This window comes from Triturus cristatus, chromosome 12, assembly GCF_964204655.1.
Source record: "Triturus cristatus chromosome 12, aTriCri1.1, whole genome shotgun sequence".
Lineage (NCBI taxonomy): Eukaryota > Metazoa > Chordata > Amphibia > Caudata > Salamandridae > Triturus > Triturus cristatus.
In genome coordinates, this window is record NC_140595.1 from 535527415 (window position 1) to 535554875 (window position 27461).

At 51.0% G+C, this 27461-nt stretch overlaps 1 protein-coding gene across 4 annotated transcripts in view; it reads left to right on the top strand.

The window, feature by feature from the left end:
- The window catches only part of PDCD2L (programmed cell death 2 like), a 142347-nt gene that overhangs the window by 31353 nt on the left and 83533 nt on the right, over positions 1 to 27461 (top strand). For all 4 annotated transcript variants that reach the window (XM_085638246.1, XM_085638248.1, XM_085638247.1 and 1 more), the window contains exon 4: positions 12091 to 12160. In XM_085638246.1, the coding sequence (XP_085494372.1) occupies positions 12091 to 12160 (70 nt within the window). The remainder of the gene's footprint in view (positions 1 to 12090; positions 12161 to 27461) is intronic.

The window sequence follows — 27461 nt, forward strand, 5'->3', positions numbered from 1 at the left end:
ATGCACATATCTGCTCAACAATGAGGAGCCTTGACTCCTTTTTTTTTTCTTCTTGGCATCAGAATAAATCCAGACAGTGCTAGGTTCCTTGCTGGGGTGCAGAACCACACGTCGGTGGCCCAGTATGGACCCTAGATGCTGTTTGTATGTGTTTTTTTAGCCTCCGGTTAAAAAACTGAAAGAGCACCTAGTTTCTTGATGGGGTAAAGAGAGACACGCACATCTGCACCCCAATGAGTAGCCCAGTCAATATTATGTTTTGTGAAAAACTCCACAAGGCACCTGGCTCCTAGCAGGGACACAGAAACAGATTGTCCAGCACCTAGGGAAACCTACCAACCATAGATATATCTGAACAATAGAAATATGGAGGACTGCTGGATTGTGCACTTTTTCTTACGCTGAATTACACGCCCATTGCTGAAGGAAAAAAAAATTCTTCACATTTTCATGAAGGAAAGTTTTGGATTATGTGTGGAACAGAAAAATTCACACAACCCATTGTTCACATACTTCTACCAATAAACACTGTACCTCACAGGTTTGTGTAGGCTTAACATAACTGACTGGAACAGGCCAAATATGTGATTGTGGGAAGTCAGTTTAGGGTTTTTGTGATCTTCTCACTGTCACAGGTTTGGTCTATTCCTACCTCATGCAATAGGCAAATCCACACCTATGGGGCACCCTTTATATCAGGAGAAGCATCAGAACATTGTATGGTAAGACATTTGCCATTTGCCTGAAGTTCTGGAGTTTTCTATCACAAAATAGGGAGGAAATTGTTTTACCCATACTGACATTTACATACAGGGGAATCTGGGGTAATATAAGATGTTGGAATTCATACAAGCTACATCACTGTGGATTGGCCTGTGCCTCTAGTGTTCAGAAATGTCTGGGGATTGTAGGTTCCCCTGGGTCCCGGCCGACCTTGTACATACTGCAGACATCCCCAAGGGAATCTCTGTGGGGAGCAAGGAAGAGAAAGGAGAGAGAGCTTACCGAACTTAGTAGTCAGCAGTCCCGCAATGTCTCTCGGCGAGGAAGGAGGTGACCTAGAAAGAAAAAAAGGATGAATGATTAACTGGGAAGTAAATATAGGAGAAGCAGTAGGGGAAAGAGACAAGAAAGGAGAGATGGGAAAAGTAAAGATGGACTCATCTTGGCAGGAGAGAGGTGGGTCTTTAAAAGCGGACGACAGAACGGAACTGTGGGAGCGAAAGAGCAGGTTGAGAAGCAAAGAAGGTGGAAGAGGCAAGTGCGAGGACAAAGGAAACCAGGCTATGGGAGAGAGCGGTAAAAGACAATGATCTCCAACAGTCCCGAACAGAAGTATGTGGAGGAAGATGCCGAAGGGAAGAGGAGGAAGACGCATGGTTTGAAGAATGCTGGGCGCCACTGGCGACAGCGTCTCTTTCTGCCACAGTCCAAGAGGGCTGTTGCTAACCTGTGCAAGTCCCAAAACACTGTCTGACGGCAGGGCAGTGGTTTTTCCTACACTCGTTTCTTGGAGGTTTCCTTTTTTTTGTTGGTATTGTTCTCCCCATCCAAAAAAACACAGAGTGGTTGACTTCATTGTAATCAGTGTGCATGGGGTGAAGTTGTTTTAAGCAAAAGACTTGTAGGCTCAGGGTATTACCTGACAACAGAGAATGAATTTCTTTTTTTTATTAGTAGGTAGCCTCTTTCACAGCGATGTCTTGTTACGGATTGTGGTTACATCCCTCAGGGTTTTGCCAGCAAACATAACAAGAACACTAGAAAGAACTAAAATAGTAAGAAGTAAAGAAAAGAGGAGCCTAGCGCGCATCCAAGATGGCCGCGTAGGTGCGAGGCTCCCGAGGACCTCCGCGACCTCCTGAATTAATCCTGCTTCTATCCTGTCCTTGATGAGGGGACTGTGTCTGTGAACCCGAGCTGAGGCGGCACCCGTTTTCCGTTTTCGAATCGGACCCCGGACACCAGCGGGAGCACCGAGTGAATGGTTGCGGCCTTCTCCGCGCCGGCCCCCCGGATTGGAGTTGTGGGGCGATCCGGGGACGAAGTGAACAACAGCGGCGGGCAGGGCTGGGCGACCCGCGTACCCCGCGCTTTCACTTTCGCTTTTGCGCCCTCCTTGCCTTCAAGCGAGGCAGGGTTGCGGAGCGGGGTGCGGTGGTGTGGACTTGTCCGGGTGCCTGGCCGGCCCGCCGGCTGTGTGTCGTCCCGCGGTCCAGTGGTCACCCCCCCCCCGGAACCTGTGAACTGGTTTGTCGGCCCTTTCGAGGAGATTGGCACGACTTTGGGAGTGCAGACATGTCCACCAAGCAAGATGGCGACCGGGCGAAGGTGAAGACGACCCGCCGTGGCCCGGCACATCAGTCCAACAGCATGGACCGCTACACCCTCCAGAAGGGATCTCCGGAGGCATCGCGTGCATCCCCGGCGGGCCCGACTGAGGCGTCTGCTCAACCAGTGGATCTGACCCTCCGGGACGTCATGGGCGCCATCGCCGAGATGAAGGCCTCGGTGGACCAGCGCTTTGATACCCTAGCGCAAAAGATAGACTCGGTCCTTGTGGATGTGGGCCTGGTGAGGGCCGACTTGTCCAAAACAAATGACCGGGTCGATTCCCTGGCCCACACTACCACGAGCCTCACGACAGATGTGGTGGCCCTCCAAAAGGAGGTGCGCCGGCTTGGCCAGGCGAGCGCCCTGATGGACCGTCGATTGGAGGATTCCGAGGGTCGGGCCCGGAGGAACAACGTTCGCATTGTGGGGGTGCCGGAGGGACGAGAGGCGGAGGCGGCAGATCTGTTTGTGGAAGAACTGATGCTCACCCATCTCCAGCCCCGGGGGCTGAGTAAGCTCTTTGCGGTGGAACGCGCCCACAGGGTCCCCGGGGGCAGACCTAAGGCCGGTGCCCCGCCGCGGCCTCTCATCGCCCGGATTTTTAACTTTCGGGACAGAGACGCTATCCTGCAGACTTCCAGGCAACAGGGACCGGTCAAGCTTGATAACATGGACGTGAATTTCTACCCTGACTTTACTCCGGCGGTCCAAAAGCAGAGACTGAGTTTTCTCGGAGTTAAACGTCGCCTACGGGACCTGAACCTTAAGTACTCAATGCTTTTTCCAGCTAAGCTGAGGGTGGAGGTGGATGGTCGCACCCACTTTTTTGACCGACCCGAGGCGGCTGGGGACTGGTTGGACACTCTGCCTGGGGATCGGGGCCGGGGGGGTGGGGGGGGGTGCGGTTGGCGGGGAGGGCCCGCCGGATCAGAACTGAGGGGTGAATAATAGGCCTTGCTCTGGACAATATTCCTTTACCATTTACTGATCGTGTATGTTCCCCTCCTATGGAGGTCGTACGGGGTCTACTGGGGGCTTTCCCTCCTCCTCTGGGGGACTAGTTAGTTTTTCATCTATGGGGCGACAGGCACACTGCACTTTGGGGGGGCTGTCTGGGCTCATGCAGGGGTGCAGGGAGGGGGGAGTTCTGTTGGGATGGGGGGGTGGGGGGGGAGTGTTGTTTGTTTGCACCGCAAGGCAAACCCTTTACTGTATTGTTGCTTTCGAGATGCTCTTTGGGGGACGACTGATGGCTTCTACGTATGATGAGGGGTAGGGATTTGACTGTGTTGTCATGGAATGTTAACGGCCTGGGGGACAGGATTAAGCGTGGTGTGGTCCTGCAGTATCTGAAACGTATTTCACCAGATGTTGTCGTCCTGCAGGAGACACACCTTATAGGTAACTCCTTTCATGCCATGAATCGGCGAGGCTATCGTTTGGTGGCCCACTCGGGCTTCACCTCGGGCTCGCGGGGGGTGGGCATCATGATCAAGAACTCGCTCCCGTTGGAGATTGATGAGGTGCGCCATGATGAGAGGGGACGCTACACTGTCTTGGTGGGTAGAATGGAGGGTAGAGTGGTTGTTTTTATATCAGTGTACGTTCCGCCTGGGTTACAATCTACTACGTTTGCGGACCTGGGGCGCCTCCTCCTAGACCTCCCGGGTGGTCTTCTGGTGGTTGGGGGGGACTTCAATGCGGTGGCTTCTGGGTCTATGGATCGTCATCCCCCTAGGGACCTCCCCCGGGCACAGGCGTGGCTGTCCGGCCTTTTAGATACACTAGGATTGGTGGATTGCTGGCGACTAAAGCATCCCGCGCAGCTGCAATACACCTTCCACTCGGGTGCCCATGGTAGCCTCTCGCGGCTTGATTATGTCCTTGTCCCTGCGGCCTATGCTGGGAGAGTGGGAGAGGTGTGCCATCTGGCGCGGGGTATTTTAGATCACTCCCCATTACTGTTGCACTTTGATGTCTTTCCGAGGGGGGAGGGCAGGGTGGCCCCAATCCATGCTTGGTACCTGCGCGACCCCACTATTCGTGCCGACTTGATCAAATCCTTGCAGCGGTACTTTGAGGAGAATGTGGGGTCTGTCCCTTCGGCCATCTCCCTGTGGGAGGCTTTTAAGGTAGTTCTCAGAGGGGAGGCCCTCTCCTTTATCTCCCATGCCCGGAGGCGCGAGCGGGAGGAGGTAACCCGGGTGGAGGCCGAAATTACTGAACTAGAGGGTGACCTGGGGAGCGGGGTGACGGATGCCAAGTTGCATGTTCTACACCTCAAGCAGGCGGCCTATAGGGCCCTCGTCACGGAGGCGGCCAGGGGCCTCAGTAGAGAGCAGCAGGGGCGACTGTATGATGTGGGTGATAAGGCTGGTAAATTGATTGCGTGGTTGGACAAAAAGGAGAGAGCGAGTCGTGTGGTTCCGCTGATCGAGAGAATGGATGGTGTACGTGTCACCGAGCCGGAAGCCATTGTCTCCTGCTTCGCGGATCATTTCCGCGAGGTGTATTCCCCGGTTTCTCCCTGCTCGGAGGAGGATTCCCATGCCCTGCTTCGGGACATCGCGCTGCCCTCCCTTTCGGTGGAGGACAGGGATTCGCTGGACGCTCCTCCCACCTCGGACGAAATTGCCCTTGCTATCCGCTCGGTCGCATCCGGCAAGGCCATGGGCCCCAATGGTATCCCTATCGAGCTGTACAAGCTGCGACCGGATGTACTCGCGCCCCACCTGCGCGCGATGTTCCTGGCGGCCCACTCGCAGGGTTCCCTCCCGCCGGACCAGCGTCTGGCCACAATCGTGGTGATCCACAAGGAGGGGAGACCCCGTGAGCGGGTCACATCCTATAGGCCTATCTCGCTCTTGAACGCGGAGCCCAAAATCCTCGCCAAGGTGCTGGCCAACCGGCTGGTCGGCGTGGTGGGCGACTTGGTCCACCAAGACCAATCCGGCTTTATACCCCATCGCAACACGGCCCTTAATCTGCGACGCTTGCATGGGGTGCTCGCGCGTGTCCCGTTTGTGCGGGAGCCGGCCATCTTGGCGTCCTTAGACGCCACCATGGCGTTTGACACGCTTGAATGGCCATACATCTGGGCGATGCTGGCGAAATTTGGATTTGGACCGGGATTCATCAGCTGGGTCAAATTGTTGTATTCGGGCCCATTGGCGCAGGTGGTGGTGAATGGACGAGTCTCGGCCCCATTCGCGCTGGGACGGGGCACGCGACAGGGTTGCCCCTTGTCGCCGCTCCTGTTTGCATTGGCCTTGGAACCCCTGGCGGAGTGGCTGCGGTGGCACCCTTCCATCCGTGGTCTCCGCTGGACCCCCGAGCATGAGGACCGCGTGTCCCTCTACGCCGATGATATCCTTCTGTATCTCGCCTCCCCGCGTAAATCACTGATTGTCCTGGTTGATGTCTTGCGCTCATTCGGTCGCAACTCAGGCCTTGTCATCAACTGGGCGAAATCCTGCGTATATGTGCTTTCCGGGGAGGCTCCGGTCCTACCACGGGACTGCCCGATCCAGATTGCCTCCCAGGGGTTCCGGTACCTGGGTATATATATTACTCTGGACCCGGAGGCCCGCTACGAGCGGAATTTGCTACCCCCCCTCCAGCGCTTGAAGGAGGACGTTGTGCGTTGGCGGCGTCTGCCGCTTTCGCCGCTTGGCCGAGCGGCCTTGTTTAAGATGATGTCGTTGCCGCGCTTTCTGTACGCTCTCCAGAACACTATGGACTTGGTCCCGGCGCGCTACTTCCGTGAGGTGGAGAGCCTGCAGCGGCGCCTGTTCTGGGACGGGAGGCCGCGTATTGCTCTGGCTAAATTGACGCTCCCGTGGTACGATGGGGGGGTTGCCCTCCCGGATATTAAACGGTATTACTGGGCCTCCCAGCTAGCTGCAATTAATCATGGCCTCTACGGGCCCGCCTTGAACCCGGCATTTGAAATGGACAAGATGCTCCTGCCCGGTGGCGACTACAATCGAGCGCTCTACTCTGGCGCGCCCGACTCCCGCCTGACGGGACCGACGCGTGTCATGGTGCGTGTATGGCACGCGGCTAACGCAGCTATGGGGTGGAAGGACCGTTTGACCCGGGCGTCACCGCTATATGCGTCTGAGAGGTTGGGCTCCCTGTGGACATCGAAGGGCTTCGAGAAGTGGGACACGATCGGCATCAGCAAAGTGGGAGATCTCTGGACGAGGGGGGGATTCAAAACTTTCGAGACGCTGCAGACGGAGTTTCAGTTGCAAGGCAGCGAGTACTTTCGGTACTTGCAAGTCCGCCACGCGCTGGGCTCCGTCTTTCCGGATGTTGCATCCATACCAGAGTCTTCCCCCCTGGAGGACAGAGTGCTGGATGGCCATGTCCCAGACAGCACGATCTCCCTTATATATAAAAAGCTGATTAACGACCGATCGGGCCTGCTGGCTGGCCTCCGCGAGGCCTGGGTTGCCGATGGGCTGGAACTGGACGACGAGGACTGGATTTCCGCGGTGGCCTCTCCGAAGGAGGTGGCCATCCCGGCTCGCCTTCGCTTCGTCCAGCTAAAGATCCTCCACCGGGTTTACGTGACGGGGCCAAGGCTTCTACGTATGGGCTTTGCTGAGGATGGATTGTGTAAGCGTGGCTGTGGTGCCTTGGCAACTTTCTTGCATATTCTGTGGGAATGCCCAAAGGTGGAGCGATTCTGGCGTGGTGTGCATGAGGTCTTGCGAGTGGTCACGCGTGTCGCGCTGTTGCCTGAAGCGAGGAGATGCTTGCTGAATGTGTGGGAACCAACTGACTACTCGGTTCCGCAGACGCGGTGGGTGACTCTGGGATACATGATAGCTAAGCGTGACATTGCTCAATTGTGGGGATCCCAGAGGCCCCCGGCGGTGTCGGCCTGGAAAGAACACATGGATTGGTGTATGTTTCGTGAAAAGGTGGTGTATGTGGCGAGGGGTAAGCCTGGGGCGTGGGTGAAAATCTGGGGCCCCTGGAACGCCTATCGCGGGGGTATTTGTGAGCCGCCACTGCTACCGGCTGCCTCACCAGCTCCGTCCCCCTAGCCGACCCCCTCCCCCAGCCGTGGGCATGTGGTTCCCCAGTCCCTGATCTGTTCCCATTCCCCCTCTTCAGAGTTTGGCTGCTGGTTGGGATCCCCCACTTAAGGAGCACGTGCCGTCACTTTGGATTGCGGGTTGCCTTGCGGGTGTGGTTTTTTGTGTTGTTCTGTTTTGATAAAAGGAAACCGTATTGTGGGCTTGGAGTTATGTGGCCTGCGCTATTGATACCTCCTGATTTACCAACCTGCGCCGCCAAGAGATTCCTACTGTATGTCTGTCATATGCTTCTGCCACTCTAGCGGCCGGCCGGATGGTTGTAGGCCCATACTTGTAACTATTTGAGAGTGCAATAAACGGTTTAAAAAAAAAAAAAAAAAAAAAAGAAAAGACATAGCAGACTCTAAGACCAGCATATACCTGCCTGGCTGATTTTTACATTTTCTCCAAGGGACATCGGTGACCAACCACGAAGATGATAGAAGCAAAAGAGAAAACAGGATTGACCACACCATCTGAAATCGAAATTGCTGTGTTGTTGAAATTTAATGGGAAATTAAATTTGTTTCCTCTGTCTGACTGAAAGACCATTTTGTTCTGATACAATTAAAAATAAAAGTACATATAGAGAAAACCATAATATCAAAGCCTCCAAAACAATTTTTCCGCCCATCCCTCTGCTATCTCCTGCCTCAGAAACATTCCCTGGTGCCTTCTGTGTGGATCTCTGCTCAAATCATGGAAATCCAAACCTTGTCTGATAGCCATACAATCAAAAACCTAGAGGAACACAGATTGGGTCAAGCCTTGGAAGGAACATGTTCCTGTGTGAAGAAGACCACTGTGCTTTGGGGAAAACATATTGAAAAGCTGACAGATGTCTTGCTTAGCTCGTCCATGTCAGCCAATAAGGCCAATGGCGGTTGTGCGCCTAGTGATAGAAACCTTATGATGTGTAAATATTAAAAATATATGGTTGCAATATGTTTCTATAAAGTCCTGGGGTGATACTTATGACCAAAAACAGGTACCATAAACTGGCATTTTGCTTGCAGCTCCTTTTTCAAATTTCCATAATATAGGGCAACTAGTTTATCATCTGTGGGCAACGTGAACCCATACACGTCTCACACTGCCATGCTCAGGAGACTCGGAGGAACAAAGTTTGGGTTCAGATCTTGGCAGGAATACGTTCCTGCATGAGGGAGCCTGGTGGAAATGTTCATGTTTAGGCGAAAAAGTAAAGAAATAGAAAACGTGTTTTTTCCTATTTTTTTTACTCTAGAAGCAATTGTGGCACCCACGTTTTAGCTTAAGATGTTTAACGCTAAAGTGCGAGTGCAGCGATGGCTTTGCTACACAAGCATTTGCAATGCAATAGGTCTCGCATTTGAGTTATTGTACCTTAAGGTTTCAGTAAGATGTTGATGCAGGATGTGCAGCACTACATAACCCCTAATGTGCCCAAAAACAGACATAGTTTGTATGGGTGAACAATGAGACTCGTGAGGAACTTAAACTTGAATGACCTAGTGCTGTTTTTTAAAAAATTATTATTATTATTATTTTTTATTTTAATCATTAGGTTTGCTTAAAAAATACTCTGGCACAGAAGTTTTCAAACACCCAGGTCGCGAAAGAGTAAAATTATGGGAGGGCACTAGTGCTACTATTTTGCCCTTCATTTACAGATTAGTCCAATGTTTTACAGTTGACTGGATTGCAGAAGAATGCTTTGAAGACTTCACCCTACATCTCAGTGTAAAATTACATTAACTAATTTTGTCATCCTGTATTAGATTAAATAGACTATACAGCCACACACAACTGTAGTAAGCACCAGCAACATAAAGTGAACCTTCCCTCACATACACACAACTGACTCAGCATCGATAACACACATTCCACAGGCAATTCATAGAACAGTCAGGAACATGATCATTTTCCTCAGACAAAGATCACAAGTTCAGCATAGAAAACAACTGGTCAAACCCACAGCAATAGCACTGTAAAAAAGTGAACACCCTCTCCCCAATCCCTTGCCCCCCGTTTAGACGCTACAGCATGAGTTGCATGTAGCCCCATGGCTGGTAAGTTAAGTGCTACTAAAACTTAGATTAGGTTGGGTCTTTCTCTGCAGGCTGCAGTTTTGTTGAAAAAGCACAGAAAAAAATAGTGTAGGGGAATATCAGTCAGGGCTGCAAAATGAGCGAAGTACATTGAAAGCGACAAAAAAAGAGAAATTATGGAAATTGGAGAAATGCTAAGAGTGAAATAGAGAGAACAGAAGAGATAAAGGTAAGAAATAAGGTGAGAAAAGAAAGATGGTTAGAGAGAAAGCGGGAGGAAGGCAAGAAGGTTTCGAGGCGAGTGCAGAATGTAAGGAAGGGTGAAAGGAATGAAGAACATTTGATGGGACAGAAGAAGGGTGAAAGGAAAGATGAAATAAAGGAAGTGTAAAAAGAGGAGTGGAAAGATGGATAGTTGAATGGTGAAAGGGTAGATGGCTAGGTGAAAAGACAGATGAAAAGAAGGGTTAAAGGGGGGTGAAAAAATGAGTGGATGGACAGATGGGTGTGAAGCTGGACGAATGAGAGTACGGGTGACTGGAGGGGTGGATAAACTGATAAATGGATGTGTGAGTCAGTGGATTGACTGATAGATGGTGAAAGAATTGATGGATGAGTATATGTTTTGAAGGATGGATGGATAGATGGAATGTTGCAGGAAACTCTCCTGTGGAGGGTCTGGTGTACTTGCTCCGGTCACTCTGTGCCATTAGCAGTTTGGTTCAAAGTGGCAGTATTTTAGTTCATTTTCTGGTTATTTTGTTGTTGAGAAAAAAATCCAAAAACACACAGTTTCTTGATTCTGTTCTTGTTCAGAATATTGGAACTATCCACGGAGAGAGGAGGACTAACGTCTCACGCAATCCAGGAGGAGTATGTCACAGAATCCAGTAATGGTTCTACTTTTAACTTGATTCCCTGCCTGCCTTAGGCAGGGCTTCCATAAACTCTGAAGCGGGGATTGTACGATATGGAGCTACTTGGAAGCTAGGCACTTTTCTTTGAAACTAACAAAGGCCCAACAATTACTTCTTAGTTTCCAGCCGAACTTGTGCTCTTATTTTCATAGTTTTACACACTTAATAATTGTGATGCAGTTTTTAAAACAAACTGAAGATATATTGTAAGGTATTAGTTTCATTGCAATATTTATTGGTCCTTGTAGATGTAATGATGACCTAGATTTTCTTAAGCTTTGCAAGAATGTTTCAGTTCCTTGAGTATGTGAAGGGCTGGTTTTGCAGCGTTTAAGAAAAGTCTCTATTTCAAGGCGACCATTTAATTCAGCATAGTAAACCAGCCAATCATAGGGCTATTCAAGAAGATAAGTGTGCAGTGTTAAATGCCCACAGGCAGTGAGGCTAAGTGCGTTCTTTCAAAGTGGGTCCAAAATGTACACCTTCTGTCTGCTTGACCTAGCTCCTTCAATACCAGCACAATAGTTTTTTCCTGCACTTGCAATGCCAATAGATCTCGCCTATTGGCTTTTCCAATGAAGACATTGGTTTTAACATTGTTTTACAGTATCTAGAAAAGAATAAGAAAAAATTGCTGATGCATATCAGTCTTTGCAAAAATAAAAGACAGAAAAATGTGTATGCATACAAGTATGTAGACTCATTTAAACGTATACCACATCACACTGTTTCAGCCCCTAAATGATGACGTATGCTTGCACACGTGTCATATCGGGATTACCATTTTGTTTTTAATTTACTGTTACAAGACGGTAAAATATATATATATATATATATATATATACAGGCAGGTGGAGCCTTCTAACTTTAATAAAAAAAAGAATGCAACAGTGTAGTTGGCAGAATGCGGTGTCAGTTGAATTGAATTCCAACGAATGGCTAGTGTAGCCGGAATGGAGGAGGAACAAGGATGAGCTGTGTGGGGGTATTAAATTAAAAAAGAAATAGCGGGAGAGGGAGGATCAGGGAAGCAGTGGACGAGCTGGTGGGGTAGAGGGCAAGGCATAGCATTTCAAGGGAATGCTGAATGTAAAAGAAAAAGTAGTTCCTTGAATGTAGGCAGTGAAAGGATACAATTCGTCCAATCAAAATAATTGTATGGAGGGTATGCTCAAGGTGAGGGTCAAACACAAGAAAAGGAAAGAAAACCATTGAATAAGAAGCAAGAAAATGAGATTGACCAGAAAGCCAACCAGTGACACTCCGTGGGCTCACCCAAAGCCTGCGGTAAGTATGACTATTGTCATACTTACCGCAGGCTTTGGGTGTTTCACAAATGACAGGTAAAAGTTGTCAAATTCCTGTCACAAATGACAGGTAAAAGTTGTCAAATTCCTTAGCAGAATGACTACACTGTGCTGCCTTCATTTCAGGGAAAGAAGCATGGGAGTGATGAAAAAATGTACATTAAAGTTTGTTGCAAGGGGCAATGATCGCTTGTTCATGAAGCCCTTGATACCCAGGACCTGAGAATCTGCCTCCCCCAAAGATTACCAAACACAAAGTGGACGAAGCCAACACAGGGATGCTAATAATTCCTCCAGACAAGAGGATTGTAGTTTATGGTGCATGTGGTAAAGATGATGAAGTAAAGCAGGGCTACATAATAGAAATTGCAACCTGATCCATAAGTCTCCTTGTGTATTTTTATTTATACAGGTGGAAGGTGTTACGCTCTCAGTATTTAGACCCACCAGTTGGAAAAAAGCAGGAATTCAGTGACCTACAGGTAAAACCTCCAAACATTTTGGCATCTGCTAGTGATGTTGAACAATGTTAGTGTTTTGCTGTAAAATCTGAAAACTGGAGCTGGGTATGAAATAATATGAACTAACAGATTTGCTGATTTGCAGATGGTGACAAAGGCTATGTTTCCTTTCTTGGGAAATCACACCTCAGGGCCCGATCACCAGCTCACCTGTCACCTGTCAAGCCATTTTACTCGCGCTTCTTGCCTGCATCCACCCAAACCTTCCATTGCTGTGTCATTGTAGAAGCTCAGAAGTTTCCTGACCCCTTTCTTCTGTGTGACTGTTAAGAAAATCAATGCTGCCATGTAATAGTTTCCCTAAGCCCCATTTATACAGCTTAGATGGTGTGTAATATAACTCATACAGGAGTGAGCCTTAAGCCTAGAAAAATTGAGAGTGATCTGGACAAGCAGTCTAGTATGTCATCTCTGAAGTGGAAACATTACAATGTAAGCTACGGGACCACTTGGCAGCCAGTACCTCAAATGTATTGGTTGTGTTCTTCTGGTGCCTCAAGATAGGATAAAAAGTGTATATAAAGCACTGTTTCGCTATTTTAACAGAACTCTGCAAAAATTGATTGCCAATCATACTTGTTTCATTAGCGGAAAGTTGTAATAAAAATTCCCTCAGTTGTAAATAGCAAGAAAAATCCAATTTTGGGCAGCCTATAATCCTTGCTGATATTATGAAAGGATAAAAGAAATAGATCTCTAAAAAAGTGACTAAGGAAACAAAGTTTTGCTCCATGCCAGCACTTAAGGAAGCTACCTTGAAAAGTAAGTGGGAGGCTAGGGTTGTTACCAAGCAAGGTAAATTGATGGAACCGGTGTACATGACCGATAGATTGAATAAATTGAATCAAATATTTGCATATGCTAATTTGTTGTGTCATCACACAAGAAGGGGAATCCAGCCGGAACTGCAAGGCCACCTATCCCCTGCATGGGAACCCAAGACCATTTTAATCCGCATTGAGCCTCCTCAATGATGTACAGCTAGAGTCCAGATGGCACAGCGAGCTACAGGAACATTATCTGCGCATACCAGGGTCTCACTGAGTGTCACGTATGAAAAGACTCACTGAGCAAAAAAAAAAGTGATGGATGGAATCCAAGAATTGTTCATAACTGGCATGCCAAGAGTGTCCAAAAGAGTAATACGCCTACTAGGGTTTACTCAAAGGAGGCCAACATATGTTGACAAGATGGGAGTCTGCGGAGCCTTCAGATGAGGGGAGAAGGAGAAAGAAGGAATCTTGAGAGACTTGGTGGGGGTCATTCTACTGAGTCAACAACACAACCTTGGCAGGGGCTTACTATTGAGCTGGGCACAGAGAAGGTGTGTACCTCCCCTGTGAGGTACTGGTGGTTTGGGACTTACCCATCAATGGAGAGGACAGGGAAAAAAAGCACAGCAGCACAACAAAAAGTGGCAAGTGAAACCATTTTGTCAGGGGTTTACAACTTTATGTTTCAGTCCGTAGGTTGGTTATCCAATTCTCCCCTTTTTGTACAGACTAAAATTAGATTTAAAAAAAAAAAAAATCAAAGAAAGCTCTCCCACTCAGATTGGTAAGCCATGAGTACTCTGGCAGGGACTATAATAAAATAAAAGAAAGATATACAGACGATGGAGCAGAAGCAGGGGTTTAAATTAAGAATGACTTCCTAACCATTAAGAAGGGAGGGGATGAGAGGTGGAACTAACTTAAAAACTTGAATATCCTTACAACGGGTGAATAAGTGCATCATGAATTTTGGGGCACATGCGTCCTTAATATATTTAAATAAAAAAGGGTTTCCTTTGCCATGGTGCTGGGGGATTGTAAAGGAGGGAGCACAAAAAGGTTATCCAAATTTCCAATTCGACGGATAGGTAAGCTTGTGTTTTATTGGGGAGTAGGGAAAGCTATGCTAAATCTGTGCTAGCCTAAAAAAGGATGGCCTGAAACATTTTGTTGGTACACTCTTCACCTCTGGCACAATTAACTTATGCTGATGGAACCGTACGCGGCCTAGTGGAGAATATAGGAGGGAATACCCTCTTCCCTCTCAGGTCCGATTGGTAAGTGCAGCAGCAACAAGAAGTGCTGAGAACAGAGAATGCATTCAGCTTTACAAATTACTACCCCATGTGTTCATCCTCATCCTTTGATGCTGGAGCAGCAGATGAGGTGGGAGAGAAAATGCTAAGACCATCTTCTCTTTCCTACCTCCTCTTCCCCATCAACATCAAAGCCAAAGGCTGTGATGGTGGGTCAGAAAGAGGGTAGATTGCAGGCCTTCCCCTTTCTGTCTCAAAATCCAGGTCCTTCAAATTCATGCTGGCATGGAAGGGGTGAACTCGCCTCTCCCACCCTACCAGAAATTTTTACTCGAATTAGGGTGAAGATAAGGGGGAGCTGGAAACCTGTATTACTGCTACATGTAACTCCCTTCACTCTACTCTATACTGCAGTTTACCGCTACCTCAATAAGCTGGATTGAACGTTAAAACAAGTACTGGCTAAGCCAGCAGGTCTGGCCTTGGCAGGCTGGAGTGATGGCTACATTTTATTTTCTTTATCGCAGTACGTGCCACAAAATTAAAAAAGGTAAATAAAACATGCTACCACCTAAACATAGCCGTCATATGCTCGCAATAAAAAATACATTTTATAAACATGCCCTGATATGGGCTTTTTTTTTTATAAGCAATTTTATTGTTTTAACAAAAAACAACACCAGCAAATCCGCATTGGACACTGAGGATGACAATTCACAGCCAAATAAAGGAACATAGCATAATTCCCGACCCCCTAAGGTACAAATAGATCTAGAGGTTATATACCTTACTTTGACTATTCCATGGTTCCCAGCCATTTGCCCCACACCCTGCGATACTTTTTGGGGCAACCTCGCGCTTCATACATGGTTCTTCTTGCGTCGCGCACCAGTCCACCCCCCTCCACCACCTCCCAGAGCAGGGTGGATCTGGACATTTCCAGGCTGCAGCTATGTCTTACTTGCCCACTACCATTGCCGTGTTAAAAAATAGTTTTTCATTCCTAGATCCATCCAGCCCATCCGTAATCCCAAGGAGAGAGTGTCGTGGGTCATGAGGAACTTGCCACCCCAAGATTTCTGTGAGCTCTTCTTCAATATCACCCCAGAATCGTGCCAAATGGGGACAAGCCCACACCATGTTGATAAAATCAGCCAGATAGTGACTGCACCTCGTGCAGGAAGCGCTTGGGTACAAGCCTGCCCAATGGAGGCGCAGAGGGGTTAGGTAGGCAGCGTGCAAATAGTATAGTTGGATTAAACGGAGTTTGGCTGATGCAGTAATCATCTTGGGTGCCATAAGAGCGTCCCGCCAATCCTCCTCATCTAGAGTACCCACCCACTCCTCCCACTGACTTCTAAGCCGATCCAGAGAGGTCAGGGTGTTTTTAACCAGTGTCCTATAAATGCGGGAAATACCCCCTTTCCCCAAGTCTCCTAGCATAGTCTGCGCCTCGGGAGGACTGTATTCAGAGATCTTTGTTTCTGATATGTGCGCGTGGGGGCATGTCGCAGCTGCAAGTATTTGTAAAATTGTGTTGGGTGCAGGGAATATCTGGTTCGAAGGTCTCGCCCACACATCCCCAATTGCGAGATTCCTATAAGGTCCCATCATCTAAAGCCCTGCAGCCCACTGACCTCTCGGAGCCAAGTTGCATGCCAGAGAGGCATGCACTGAGTCAGCTTGTGTGTCCATTGAGTATGACGCAGTGCTGCCCGCCAGGCCAACAGTGCGGAGCGCGTTACAGCTGGTAAGAGGGATGGAATGGACTCCCCGTACATCAGTGACTGAATTTTGGACATACCTAGCTCGCTCAATTCAAGCCTGTAGGCCGGGTTAGACCAGCCCCCTTTAAACCAGTCATGTATGATCAGTAAGTGTATAGCCAGGAAGTACAGGTATACGTGTGTCATCCCCATGCCCCCATCAAATGAAGGAATCCGGCATAGGGTCAGGGCCAGATGTGCTCTCCCCCCTCCCACCCCGAGGAACTTGGTGGCCATACTGTCCAGCTCTCGAAATCAGGCCCTCGGAAAGCAAAAGGGGGTGTTTTGGAGGACATAAAGGAACCTGAGGAGAATCATCATCTTAAACAGGGCGACTCTCCACAGGGGGTTCAGAGGTAACGTCTGCCACTTCTGAAGGTCTGCATTGGCCTTCTTCACCAGCTGGGTAACATTGAGAGCCCAGTTCAGGGAGGAGAGCAACCCATATCCCTAAGGATTTGAAGGATTGATGCCGAATCGGTATGTTGGATTGCCAATCATAGCAGTCTCTAGACAAGTGCAGAGGGACTAGGACCGACTTGTCAGGATTCAGTCAGAGGCCAGAGGCCTGCCCGAAGGACTGCAGGATCTGGAGGCTTTGAGGGCCCGACTGAGCAGGCTCAGCTAAGAAAATTAGAACATCGTCCGCGTAGAGAGCGATCTTGTCCCTGCCTCCCTGTTGGGCCATTCCCATCCCCGAACACGACCCTCGAATCGCACCAGGGATGCCAGGGGCTCCATCACCAGGGCGAAGAGCAGGGGCAAAGGGGGCATCCATGTCTCGTTCCCCGCTGAATGTGGAAGGCCTCCGACAAGACCCCATTGACTAAGACTCGTGCCTGGGGCTGGGCATACAGGACGTGGACCAGATCTCGGAAGTGTGGGCCGGACCCCATCTCGGTCAGCACATCGTCTAGATACCTCCAGTCCACTGAGTCGAAGGCCTTCTCAAAATCTACGAGGAGGATTGCCAAATAGGGGGTGAGCAAGTGACGGTGATCCAAGGCCAGATGCAGCCTCCGTAGACAGTGCCGAGTACCACACGTGGACATGAATCCGCACTGATACGGGTGAGCCAACCGGGACAGGTAGGGCTTCAGCCACTGGGCGAGAATTGTGGCATATAGTTTAACCTCTGTATTGATAAGAGAGATAGGAATGTAGTCCGCTCAGCGACTGGTGGCCATATCCATCTCGGGTGGGAAGGAACCCTTCTCCAAAGCCTCGTCGAGCAGGTCGGCAAGGCTCGGGACGAGAGTCTCACTATACAGAGCATAATATTCTTGGGGGAAGCTGTCCGGGCCTGGGGTCTTGCCCGACGAGATAAAAGTTATTGCATCACTAATCTCTTCACGAGAGATAGGACGGTCCAAATCCGCCTGGACGGCTGAGCCCAACTGAGAAAGGCGAGCGCCTCCCTGTTCGAGTAAGGCCGAGTGCGTCAGAACAGGGGTCTTTTCCGCATAGAGCTGTTGATAGTAGGAGGCAAAGGTGCGAGCCAACGCAACCGGGGATCGGTGCACCGTCCCGTCCAGATCTACTATTTCAGGGATAATGCAGTTTGCCCTAGGATACGTGGCTAGTCTGTGGAGAATCGTACCATTCTTGTCGCCTCAGCCATATACTCCTGCCACTGAAGATCTCCATAGGAGCTTGGCGGCATCTAAGGAAAGCTGCCGGATCTCTGCCCGAAGATGAGTGAGTTGTCGTTCTCGGGAAGTGTCATCGGCAGTAGGAGGGGATTGCTCGAGGCGCAACGCCTGCGCCTCCTGCGAAGTGATCTGCTGCAGCAGCGCCTGTCGTAGATGCTTGAGTTGGCCCTTAGCGAAGCACCGGATGGTGGCCTTGCCCACCTCCCACAGTGTACCTGGAGAGGACACGACCCATCATTGATCAGGAAGTACTGCTTAAGTTCCATACCCACCGCCTTTTTAAATTCTTTGTCTTGGAGGAATCATGCATTCATTCTCCACGTCGGGCGTGCCAAAGGAAGGGGGCCTTGTGCTAAGAAGCACCGGAGAGTGGTCAGAGATAACCCTGGGGAGGACACGGACGTCCTGAATCATGATGCAGTCTGTCAAAGGGATTAAATTCGCATCTATGCGCGCCTGCGTGTGGTGTGCTGCAGAGGTGTGGGTGAATTGTTTGGTGTGAGGGTGCCAGGTGCGCCAAGCATCGCAGAGGCCCAGAGACTCGGACCAATTTGTTAATTGTTCCGCTTGCGCAAGTCCATTGGCAGATGATTGGGCCTGTCGTGTCAAGGTGCGAAGCGGAAACCGCGTTGAAGTCAGCCCTGGTAATGGTGGGGCCCAGGGGCAAGGTAGTCAGCAGGGCAGTGGAGTGTTTCAGGGTCGTTGTGAGCATCGAGGGAGGTGAGTACATGGACACGAGATTAAGGGGAGTTCCACCCAGCGAGCCACAGAGAGCCACAGACCTTCCCTGGGGGTCATGAATAACTTGTGTAAGCACAAAGCGAGGGTGCGTTTCAAAGGATAGCCACCCCGCGGGAGCCCCGGGTGAAGCCAGAGTGCCTCACTCTATCATACCCATAGCGTGCCAGGAAGGGGCAGTGGTTGCCCAGCAAGTGCGTCCTTCGGAGCAGGAGTACCTCAATACCGAGGCGTTGCGCATAGCGTAGGACAGCCATACGTTTAAGTCGGTCTAGGAGGCCATTAACGTTCCAGGACAGAACGTGAAGGGATGCCCTTGGAACGGATGTGTCAATCATGGCGGTTGGTGGATGTAGTATTGGTGCGCGGCCCTAGAGAGTCAGGAAAACACACGGGGGCTCGCGCCTGTGTGGAAGAGCGCTTGTGATGAGGCCATGCATACCCCATGTGGGATTATCACAGAGTGTCACATAATAGCTGGAACAACAAAACAATAAAAAAAAAGCTTTGGGAAAAACAATACCAACCCCCTCACCCCCTACCCCCACCCTATACTCCGAGAACGGATGCATCTGTCGGCCCCTTAGTGTAACAAGAACCAAACTAGAACGCTCGGGTTAGGTTGCGTGGAGGACCCCTCTATGTAGGCGGATGTGCAATGTCTCGGCAGAAAGACAGTGAAGTAGAGCAAAGAGTCTGCCGTGGCTCCGAGTCCCCACAGAGGTTGGAGCATGTCCCCATAGAGACCGCGCATCAGGCAGCGCTCGCTGGCTCTTCAGAGAGTTGGGCTGCGGGAAAGGTCCGAGTCCGCCCTCGGCGAGCCCCGATGTGCCGGTGACGGTGGAGCCATAGATGGGCTGCCGGTTGAGTGGTGCCTGAGGTGGGGAGGAGAGCCCGATGGGTTTGAGGAGGCCCTGATTCTGTGGGCAGCCAGGCTCGATGACCTAGGTGTCGCTGCTTGGGACTGGTGCCTCCTGCGAGATTGCGTGCGCCTCCGGCGCTAGTGCCTTGGCGACCCCGGCCTCGTGGACTGAGAGCCCGATGGCATGGGGGACAGGTTTCGCCGCTAGCAGAGGGGACGTTCCTCCGTCAGCCAAGTCCAGGCCGCCTGGGGCGAGTCAAAGAACTGGGTTTTGTTCTGGAAAATGACGCGGAGGCATGTGGGGAACTGGAGTTGATATTGCAGACTCAAGAAACGCAGTTTCTTTTTAACGTCCGTGTAAGAGCGGCGCTTGTCTTGCACTTATTTGGTATAGTCGGGTAATACCATGACAGTGTGGTTTTGAAATTTGAGGCATCCCTGAGAACGCGCCTCGCGCAGGATGGCGTCCTGATCCTTAAAGTTAAGGATTTTCAGTATGATAGGGCGAGGTGTGGCCCCAAGTGGGGGTTTTGTTGCGAGGGACCGATGCACCCTCTCCACCACGAACCACGTGGAGAGGGCGTCCTTGGGCATCCATGACGTGAACCAGTCCTCGATGAAGGTGGATACCTGGTTCATCTCGACCCCTTTGGGGAACCCCACAAGGCGGAGGTTGTTGCGGCGTGCTTGTTTCTCCTGATGCAGCTCCTTGGTGTGTGAGCATAGATTGGCCACTTGTTCTTGCCACTTGTTTTTTCAGTTGAAGGATATCGTCCTCCGCCGTTGAAAGGCGGGATTCATCTTCTGCTATGCGGGCCGTAGCATTGTGAAGGTCCTGCCGAAGAGGGACATGTCCACCTTCACCTCCCAGATCTTCCCCTCCACCGAAGCCAGTGAAGCGCTGATCGCCTGTAGGATGGTTGCGAAGTCTTTGCCCGGAAGGGGGGGGGGGCCCCATCAGCCTGCCCAGGGGGGTCATGATCCGAAGTGGTGAACCAGTCCATCTTCGTTTGCGTAGGTACTGTCGCAGATTTAGAGGCCTTATCTCTCCCCATGATCGGTCAGGTCGCACCTCAGCAAGAGTTCCAGGAACCAGAAGGAAGAGACCAAATACAGTGAAATGCTCCAATTGAGAGTGTGCAGCCCCACCAGGATCGAGGGCCGCAAGGCAGGAGTGAAAGCCCGCCCAGGAGAGGCAGAAGGGGGTGGCTCCAGTTCCCAGTGAAGCCCACCAATGCGGGAGGTAAGGACCGGGGCTGCGGACAGGGGCAACAGGTGTCCACTGTGATGATACCCCGTGCTAGGTAGAGGCCCTGTAAGACCCTCCTGAGGCAAAAGTTGAGAGGCCTGTAGTGCGTGTGGGTGACATCTCAAAGGCTCGGGGTGGAGGGGCAGCCCGACCCTGGGATCCCCCGCTGCCCGACCAAAGCAGCGGAAGCCACCTTCCGCCCTGGCGGCCAACGTCCCGCACGGGATGCCGCCACCAAGGATTCGTGGCAACCCACTGCCTGGGCCTCACCTGCCGGAGGCGGCGGGGCGCGGACAGACCGCCACCATCGAGAATACGGCCCTGGATGGACGGGCCAGTCCGTCTGAAGAGTGCGCCCAGGAGAAGCCGCTACAGGAAATGGGGATACACTGGGCGGGCACCGGCCGAACCCCACACCGCCACCCGAAGTGGCGGCCGAAGGAAGGAGAAAGAGCGCACTGCCTCCGCAGGGGCAAGAACGGGGTCTTGGGGATTAGGCCTATCCCCCACCTAGTTGACACTGGTAGGACCAGGCCAGGCCCGTCGCTGCAGGCTGCCGGGCCCCGAGCACACTCAGCGCAGAGGTCGGAGTAAGCTCCAGTCGGGGGCGGGAGGAGGCCGGTGGGGCCTGCTGCCCGACATGCGCAGCCGAACGGCACCCACACTGCCCCACAAGGCGAGCCCGCCGCTCCTGGACTGGCCAGGCACATGGGATGACACTTTTACGGCAGTCCAGAGGGGCTCAGGCACAGCACCGGGAACAACAAAAAAAGGGGGGGGGATGACCTCCCACACCCTGCTGCCCGACTTGGCAGCCGAACCCCGGTCCCGTCCCCACTCACAGGGTGACGCCTCCTCCTTGGGCTCCGGGCTGGCCTCAGCTGCTGGAATCGGCACGTTGATGTGATCCCCGGGGATGCAGCTGTCTGCCCCGGAATGCGGCTCCCTGGCACACCGCCGCCTGCTCACCAGCCGATCCCCACGAGCCAGGTCCCGAAGTGCAGAGCCCTCAGGCGGATGACGGGTCCATCAGGTGCGCCGGCAGCAGGCGCAGGAAGCCGCCATTTTGTGCGTGTGAGGCACAGGAGAGCCCAATCGCCGAGCAGGACGGCAGATGTCCAGAGTGGTTCCCCAGGGCCTGGCAACACGTCAAGTAGGCTCTAAATTAAACAGGGGGTGCAGCGCTGGCCGGCCACTCCCGGTGAAAGGCGCGGTGTTCCTAAACGGGTCGCAGAGGAGTCCTCCATGTTGCTGCCCCTGGGCCTCACCAAATCTGAAACCCGGTATAGCGCCAGGTGCCTGGGATCAACAGGGGATTCCCTGTGAGCAGGTACGAAGTGCGGATGGCAGCCGTCGTCTTCGGGATGCGAGGCGGATGATGGAGGGGTCCGGAGCACTCTTAGAGTGCGACCTCCATCTTGACGCCTCAGGCCACGCCCCCTTATATGGGCTTTTTAATAGTGATTATTTTATTCACTTGCCTTTCAGTTGAGTCATGGGTTTTATTATGCTTATTTGTGAAGGAGACAAGAAGAGATCACAACCTAAGGCTCAAGTTGTAGGCATTTACAATGTTAGAATGTCACTTCAACACTAGCAACTTTAAAAAGGAGATGTGAAGTAAATCAAAATCTCATTGGACACTCAAAGTGCATGTAAATCTATTGGAAATTCTTAAGATTAATATACAAAAGTAAATAATACAAGAAAGTATACTTTGAACCAGCTTTGTCACTGAAGAGAAAAGTACTGTTTTATGCACATGTGAAGAATGTACACAGGCTTTGTGCTATCACTCAAATTAAAGAGAGCCAATGGGTAAAGTGGATCCGGTTCACTGACAGAATATCGATGTACAAAATATAGTTGTTAAAAATATTGATTAAAAAATATAGAATGCAAAAATATTGACTCCCTATACTTAAACAGGCAAGTACAAAAATATTGAGAGAAAAAAAATATCGATGTAAAAAAATATAGTACAAAATACTGAGATGTATATAAATAATAAATATTAAATATGTTAAATAATAAAATGAATACAAATAAAGTAGATGTAATATACATTTTAACAAATAAACTTAATTAAAAAAGTTAAACACACATTTATTTTATCATTTCAAAATTCTATAAAGATTTACAAATATATGTACTGATAACATAAAATCTAATAAAAAACATTTTATTTTAAATGAAAACATTAAACGATTTAAAAATCTTTAAACCTATATTTCCCACTTCAGTCAGTGCAACAGTAGGGAAAGTGTTGGATAGCACAGGGGTAAAAATTACTATTCCCAGTCCAGTGAGTGCAACAGTAGGGAAAGTGTTGGATAGCGGAGGGGGTAAAAATTACTATTCCCACTCCAGTGAGTGCAACAGGAGGGAAAGTGTTGAATAGTGCAGGGGTAAAAATTACTATTCCCACTCCAGTGGGTGCAACAGTAGGGAAGTGTTGGATAGTGGCAGGAGAAAATGTACTATTCCTACTCCAATAATTGTAACAGTAGGGAAAGTGTTGGATAGCGAAGGGTTAAAAATTACTATTCCCACTCCAATGAGTGCAACAGTAAGGAAAGTGTTAGATTGTGGAGGGGTAATAATATTCTTACTAAAGTCAGTTCAAAATTAAAAACAAACTAAATATTAAAAGCAAAAATATTTAAAAAAACTAAATTTAAAAAAGGCATAAATATGTTAAAAATGTAAATACAAATATATTTAATATTACAAAAATATAAAAAAAATGTTAAATACATGACAAATGCCTACAAATATTGTATTAAATAAAATATAATTTTCAAAAAAATATGTTTAATTAAAATTATTTAGAAACAAAAATATTAATTATTACATACATTTACTTTTTTTATTTCCTACCCTACAACACCACACAATTCACAAACCACATCTAAATTTAAAAAGAAATGTACTTCCAGAGTTAATTACCAATTAAAGAAATATTATTACCTAAAAAACAAATTAAAACTCATAGAAATTAATTAACTTCCCACACTTTACCCCATTAATCCCCACAATACACAGATAAAATGTAACTGTAAAAAAATGTATTACAACATTAAAAATGGTTTTCAATTAAAAGACTAATAGTATGTAACAACTAATTATAAAGTAAGTACAATTAATTTACTCCCCTCCCTTTACCCCTATAAAGGTAAAACCCCCCACAAAAATATAAACAAATCCCCTAATTAAATATCAATTAATAATATTGAATAATTATTGATTAAACATAAATTACTTCCCACCCTTTACCGCTATTAATCCCACAACCCGCACCTAAAATTAATTCTACAATTTCCATAATTAATTTACAATTCATTAATATAAATTATCAACTAATTATTAATTTATAATTATTTCCCACCCATTACCCTATAAGCTCCACAACCCGCACCTAAAGAAATTACACAATTACCATAATTAATTACCAATAAACTAATTAATATTAACCAATTAATAATTAATTACAAATAAATTACTTCCCACAATTAACACTATAAAATCTCAATTAAATAAATATTAATAAATAAAAAAAATCATTAATTTATTATAATTAAATTACTTCCCACCCTATTCCCCTATAAACCCACAACCCGCTACAGAACTAAAAAAACGCAAAATGTAATTAAAATAAAATTGATAACTACAAAAAAGTAACACCTATATTAAAAAACATAAACAATACTTATACATAAAAAATAAATCACATACATTTAAAATATAAAGTAAAATACATAACACTAATTAAAAAATCGATATTTTAAACAACTATATTTTTGCAAACGATATTAACGACTTCTATATTTTGAAAATGATATTTCTTTCCTTAAATTCGATATTCTTGACCACGATATTCTTGCTGTACATATTTCTATGTCACGACATTTCCAACTCGATATTTGTGTAGGTCGACATTTACAACTCTATTGTCTGCATACCAAAGTGGATGTAGCCTTTGACCCATGCTGTATGCTGTGATGGATATACGGCAGAAGGAGGCTCTCCATTCCCTGTCTGAGTGGCGGTAGTTCATATTTCTGTGCAGCTTGGAACTAGCGGGAATACAGCACCATTCTAGTCGTCGTAAGCTAAGACAAATATGGGAACCGTGAGGTTGGACACCTTGGATCTCACATCTGGTTGTAATTCGGAATTATGAAGGAATGCGGACATTGAGGTGCCGATTCCGATCCTGGAGATATTTCCCCCGTACGAATGGTATCTGGATTTTTTTCCGACCGAGCTGCCGATTCCGATCCTGGAGATATTTCCCCCGTACGAATCGTATCTGGATTTTTTTCCGACCGAGGTGCCGATTCCGATCCTGGAGATATCTCCCCCGTACGAATCGTATCTGGATTTTTTTCCGACCGAGGTGCCGATTCCGATCCTGGAGATATTTCCCCCGTACGAATTGTATCTGGATTTTTTTCCGACCGGATCGTACAATTGCCGTACAAACTGGCAAGTACGATTCGTCTGGGAAAAACTCCATACGATTCGCATTGGGTCGCGTCCCCCACACGTTCTCGGGTCGGAAAACGTGTCCGACATGTCCCCGGACGATTTACCGTACCAATGTCAAAAATCAAGTCCGACCGCGCAAGTACGATCCGTATCAGCCAGACCTGGGTGGTCCCTGGCCATCTGGTCGCCTGGCTGCGCGACTAGATGGCCCTGCGGGCCGGGCGACCAGATGGCCGGGCCGGCCTGGAAGTTCCGATGAGGGTCCATTCGCCTCCCGGATTCCAGCCGGGGCTCCAGGAGGTCGGGCGCGTCCGCGCCTAGGGTCCCCTCTGTCACCTTGTGCGCACGGATTACAAGAAAGGGGGGTAATTTCCCTCCGGATTAGTAGGGGCAGGGTATGCCGGAACACCCCTCCGGGGCTGACGGTTCTTTGCCGGGGACCAGATGGGCTGAGCCCGGGCAACATCCTCCCAGGCCTCCGGGGCTTCCCTCCTCCGGCACGCGGCGTGGCAAAGTGCCCAGGGACGGGCTCCACGGGTCCCGGGCAGTCCTCCCCCGGGCGCCCAGGCCCCGAGAGCTCCGGTGGACCTCCCCGTGCCCGAGGCCAACCCGGGAAGCAGAGTCCCCACCCCGAGCCCTTGGTGTGAGGGTGGGCAGGCGGGAGCCCTACCGCTACCGCTATGGCTCGGGCAGACGGGAGCCCTTTCAGTTGCCGGCCACCCGGTCGTGCCTTTCCCCTCGGCCATCTGGTCGCGCGCAATGCTTTCCAATGGGGCGACCAGATGGCCGGGCCGGCCTGGAAGTCCCGATGAGGGTCCATTCGCCTCCCGGATCCCAGCCGGGGCTCCAGGAGGCCGGGCGCGTCCGCGCCTAGGGTCCCCTCCGTCACTCGCAGCGCGCGGGTTACAAGAAAGGGGGGTATCCTTCCTCCGGATTAATAGGGGCAGGGAATGCCAGGAAACACCCATGCCGGGGCTGTGCGGTTCATTGCCGGGGACCAGATGGGCTACGCCCGGGCAACATCCTCCCAGGCCTCCGGGGCTTCCCTCCTCCAGGCCGCGGCATGGCAAAGTGCCCAGGGATGGGCTCCACGGGTCCCGGGCAGTCCTCCCCCCCCGGGCGCCCAGGCCCCGAGAGCTCCGGTGGTCCTCCCTGTGCCTGAGGCCCAGCCGGGAAGCAGAGTCCCCACCCCGAGCCCCTGGTGGGTGGGCAGGCGGGAGTCCTTTCAGTTGCCGGCCACCCGGTGGCGCCTTTCCCCTCGGCCATCTGGTCGCGCGCAATGCTTTCCAATGGGGCGACCAGATGGCAGGGCCAGGCCTGGAAGTCCCGATGAGGGTCCATTTGCCTCTCGGATCCCAGCCGGGGCTCCAGGAGGCCGGGTGCGTTCGCCCCTAGGGTCCCCTCCGTCACTCGGAGCGCGCGGGTTTCAAGAACGGGGGGTAGCCTTCCTCCGATTTACTAGGGACAGGGTACTCTGGGACCCCTCTCGGTCCTCAGCCGGCAACTGGGTCCTGCCGTGTGGCAGGGTGGCCGGAGGGCCTTCCCCTGCGCCTGTGGGCCCGGGAGCCCCGGCTGGGTCCAGGGGCCCGGCCAGGCCCCGGGTCGGGGTCTCCGGCCCCGGGCGCCGTCCCCCGGCCTGCGGCACCGCCAAAGGCCCGGGACGGGGTTCCGTTGTGGCCGGGGTGCCTCCCGTGGCTGGATTGGGTTCAGGAGCTCCGGCCGGGCCCCGGGGAGGGCGGCCTCCTTGCCCCGGTCTCCGTCCCGGGTCCTGCCGCGTGGCAGGGTGCCCGGGGAGGCTTCCCCTGCGCCTGCGGTCCCCGGAGCCCCGGCTGGGTCCAGGGGCCCGGCCGGGTCGGGGTCTCCGGCCCCGGGCGCCGTCCCCCGGCCGTCGGCACTGCCAAAGGCCCGGGACGGGGTTCCGTTGCGGCCGGGGTGCCTCCCGTGGCGGCATTGGGTTCAGGAGCTCCGGCCGGGCCCCTGGGGGCCCCGGGGAGGGCGGCCTCTCCGCCCCGGTCTCCGTCCCGGGTCCTGCCGCGTGGCAGGGTGCCCGGGGCGCGGTCCGGAGGGCCCGGGGAGGCTTCCCCATCGCCTGCGGTCCCGGGAGCCCCGGGTGGGTCCAGGGGCCCGGCCGGGCCCCGGGTCGGGGTCTCCGTCCCCGGACCCCGTCCCCCGGCCTGCGGCACTGCCAAAGGCCCGGGACGGGGTTCCGTCGTGGCCGGGGAGCCTCCCCTCTCTCGCCTGGGTTCAGGAGCTCCGGCCGGGCCCCTGGGGGCCCCGGGGAGGGCGGCCTCCCCGCCCCGGGCTCCGTCCTGGGTCCTGCCGCGTGGCAGGGAGCCCTGGGCGCGGTCCGGAGGGCCCGGGGAGGCTTCCCCATCGCCTGCGGTCCCGGGAGCCCCGGCTGGGTCCAGGGGCCCGGCCGGGCCCCGGGTCGGGGTCTCCGTCCCCGGACCCCGTCCCCCGGCCTGCGGCACTGCC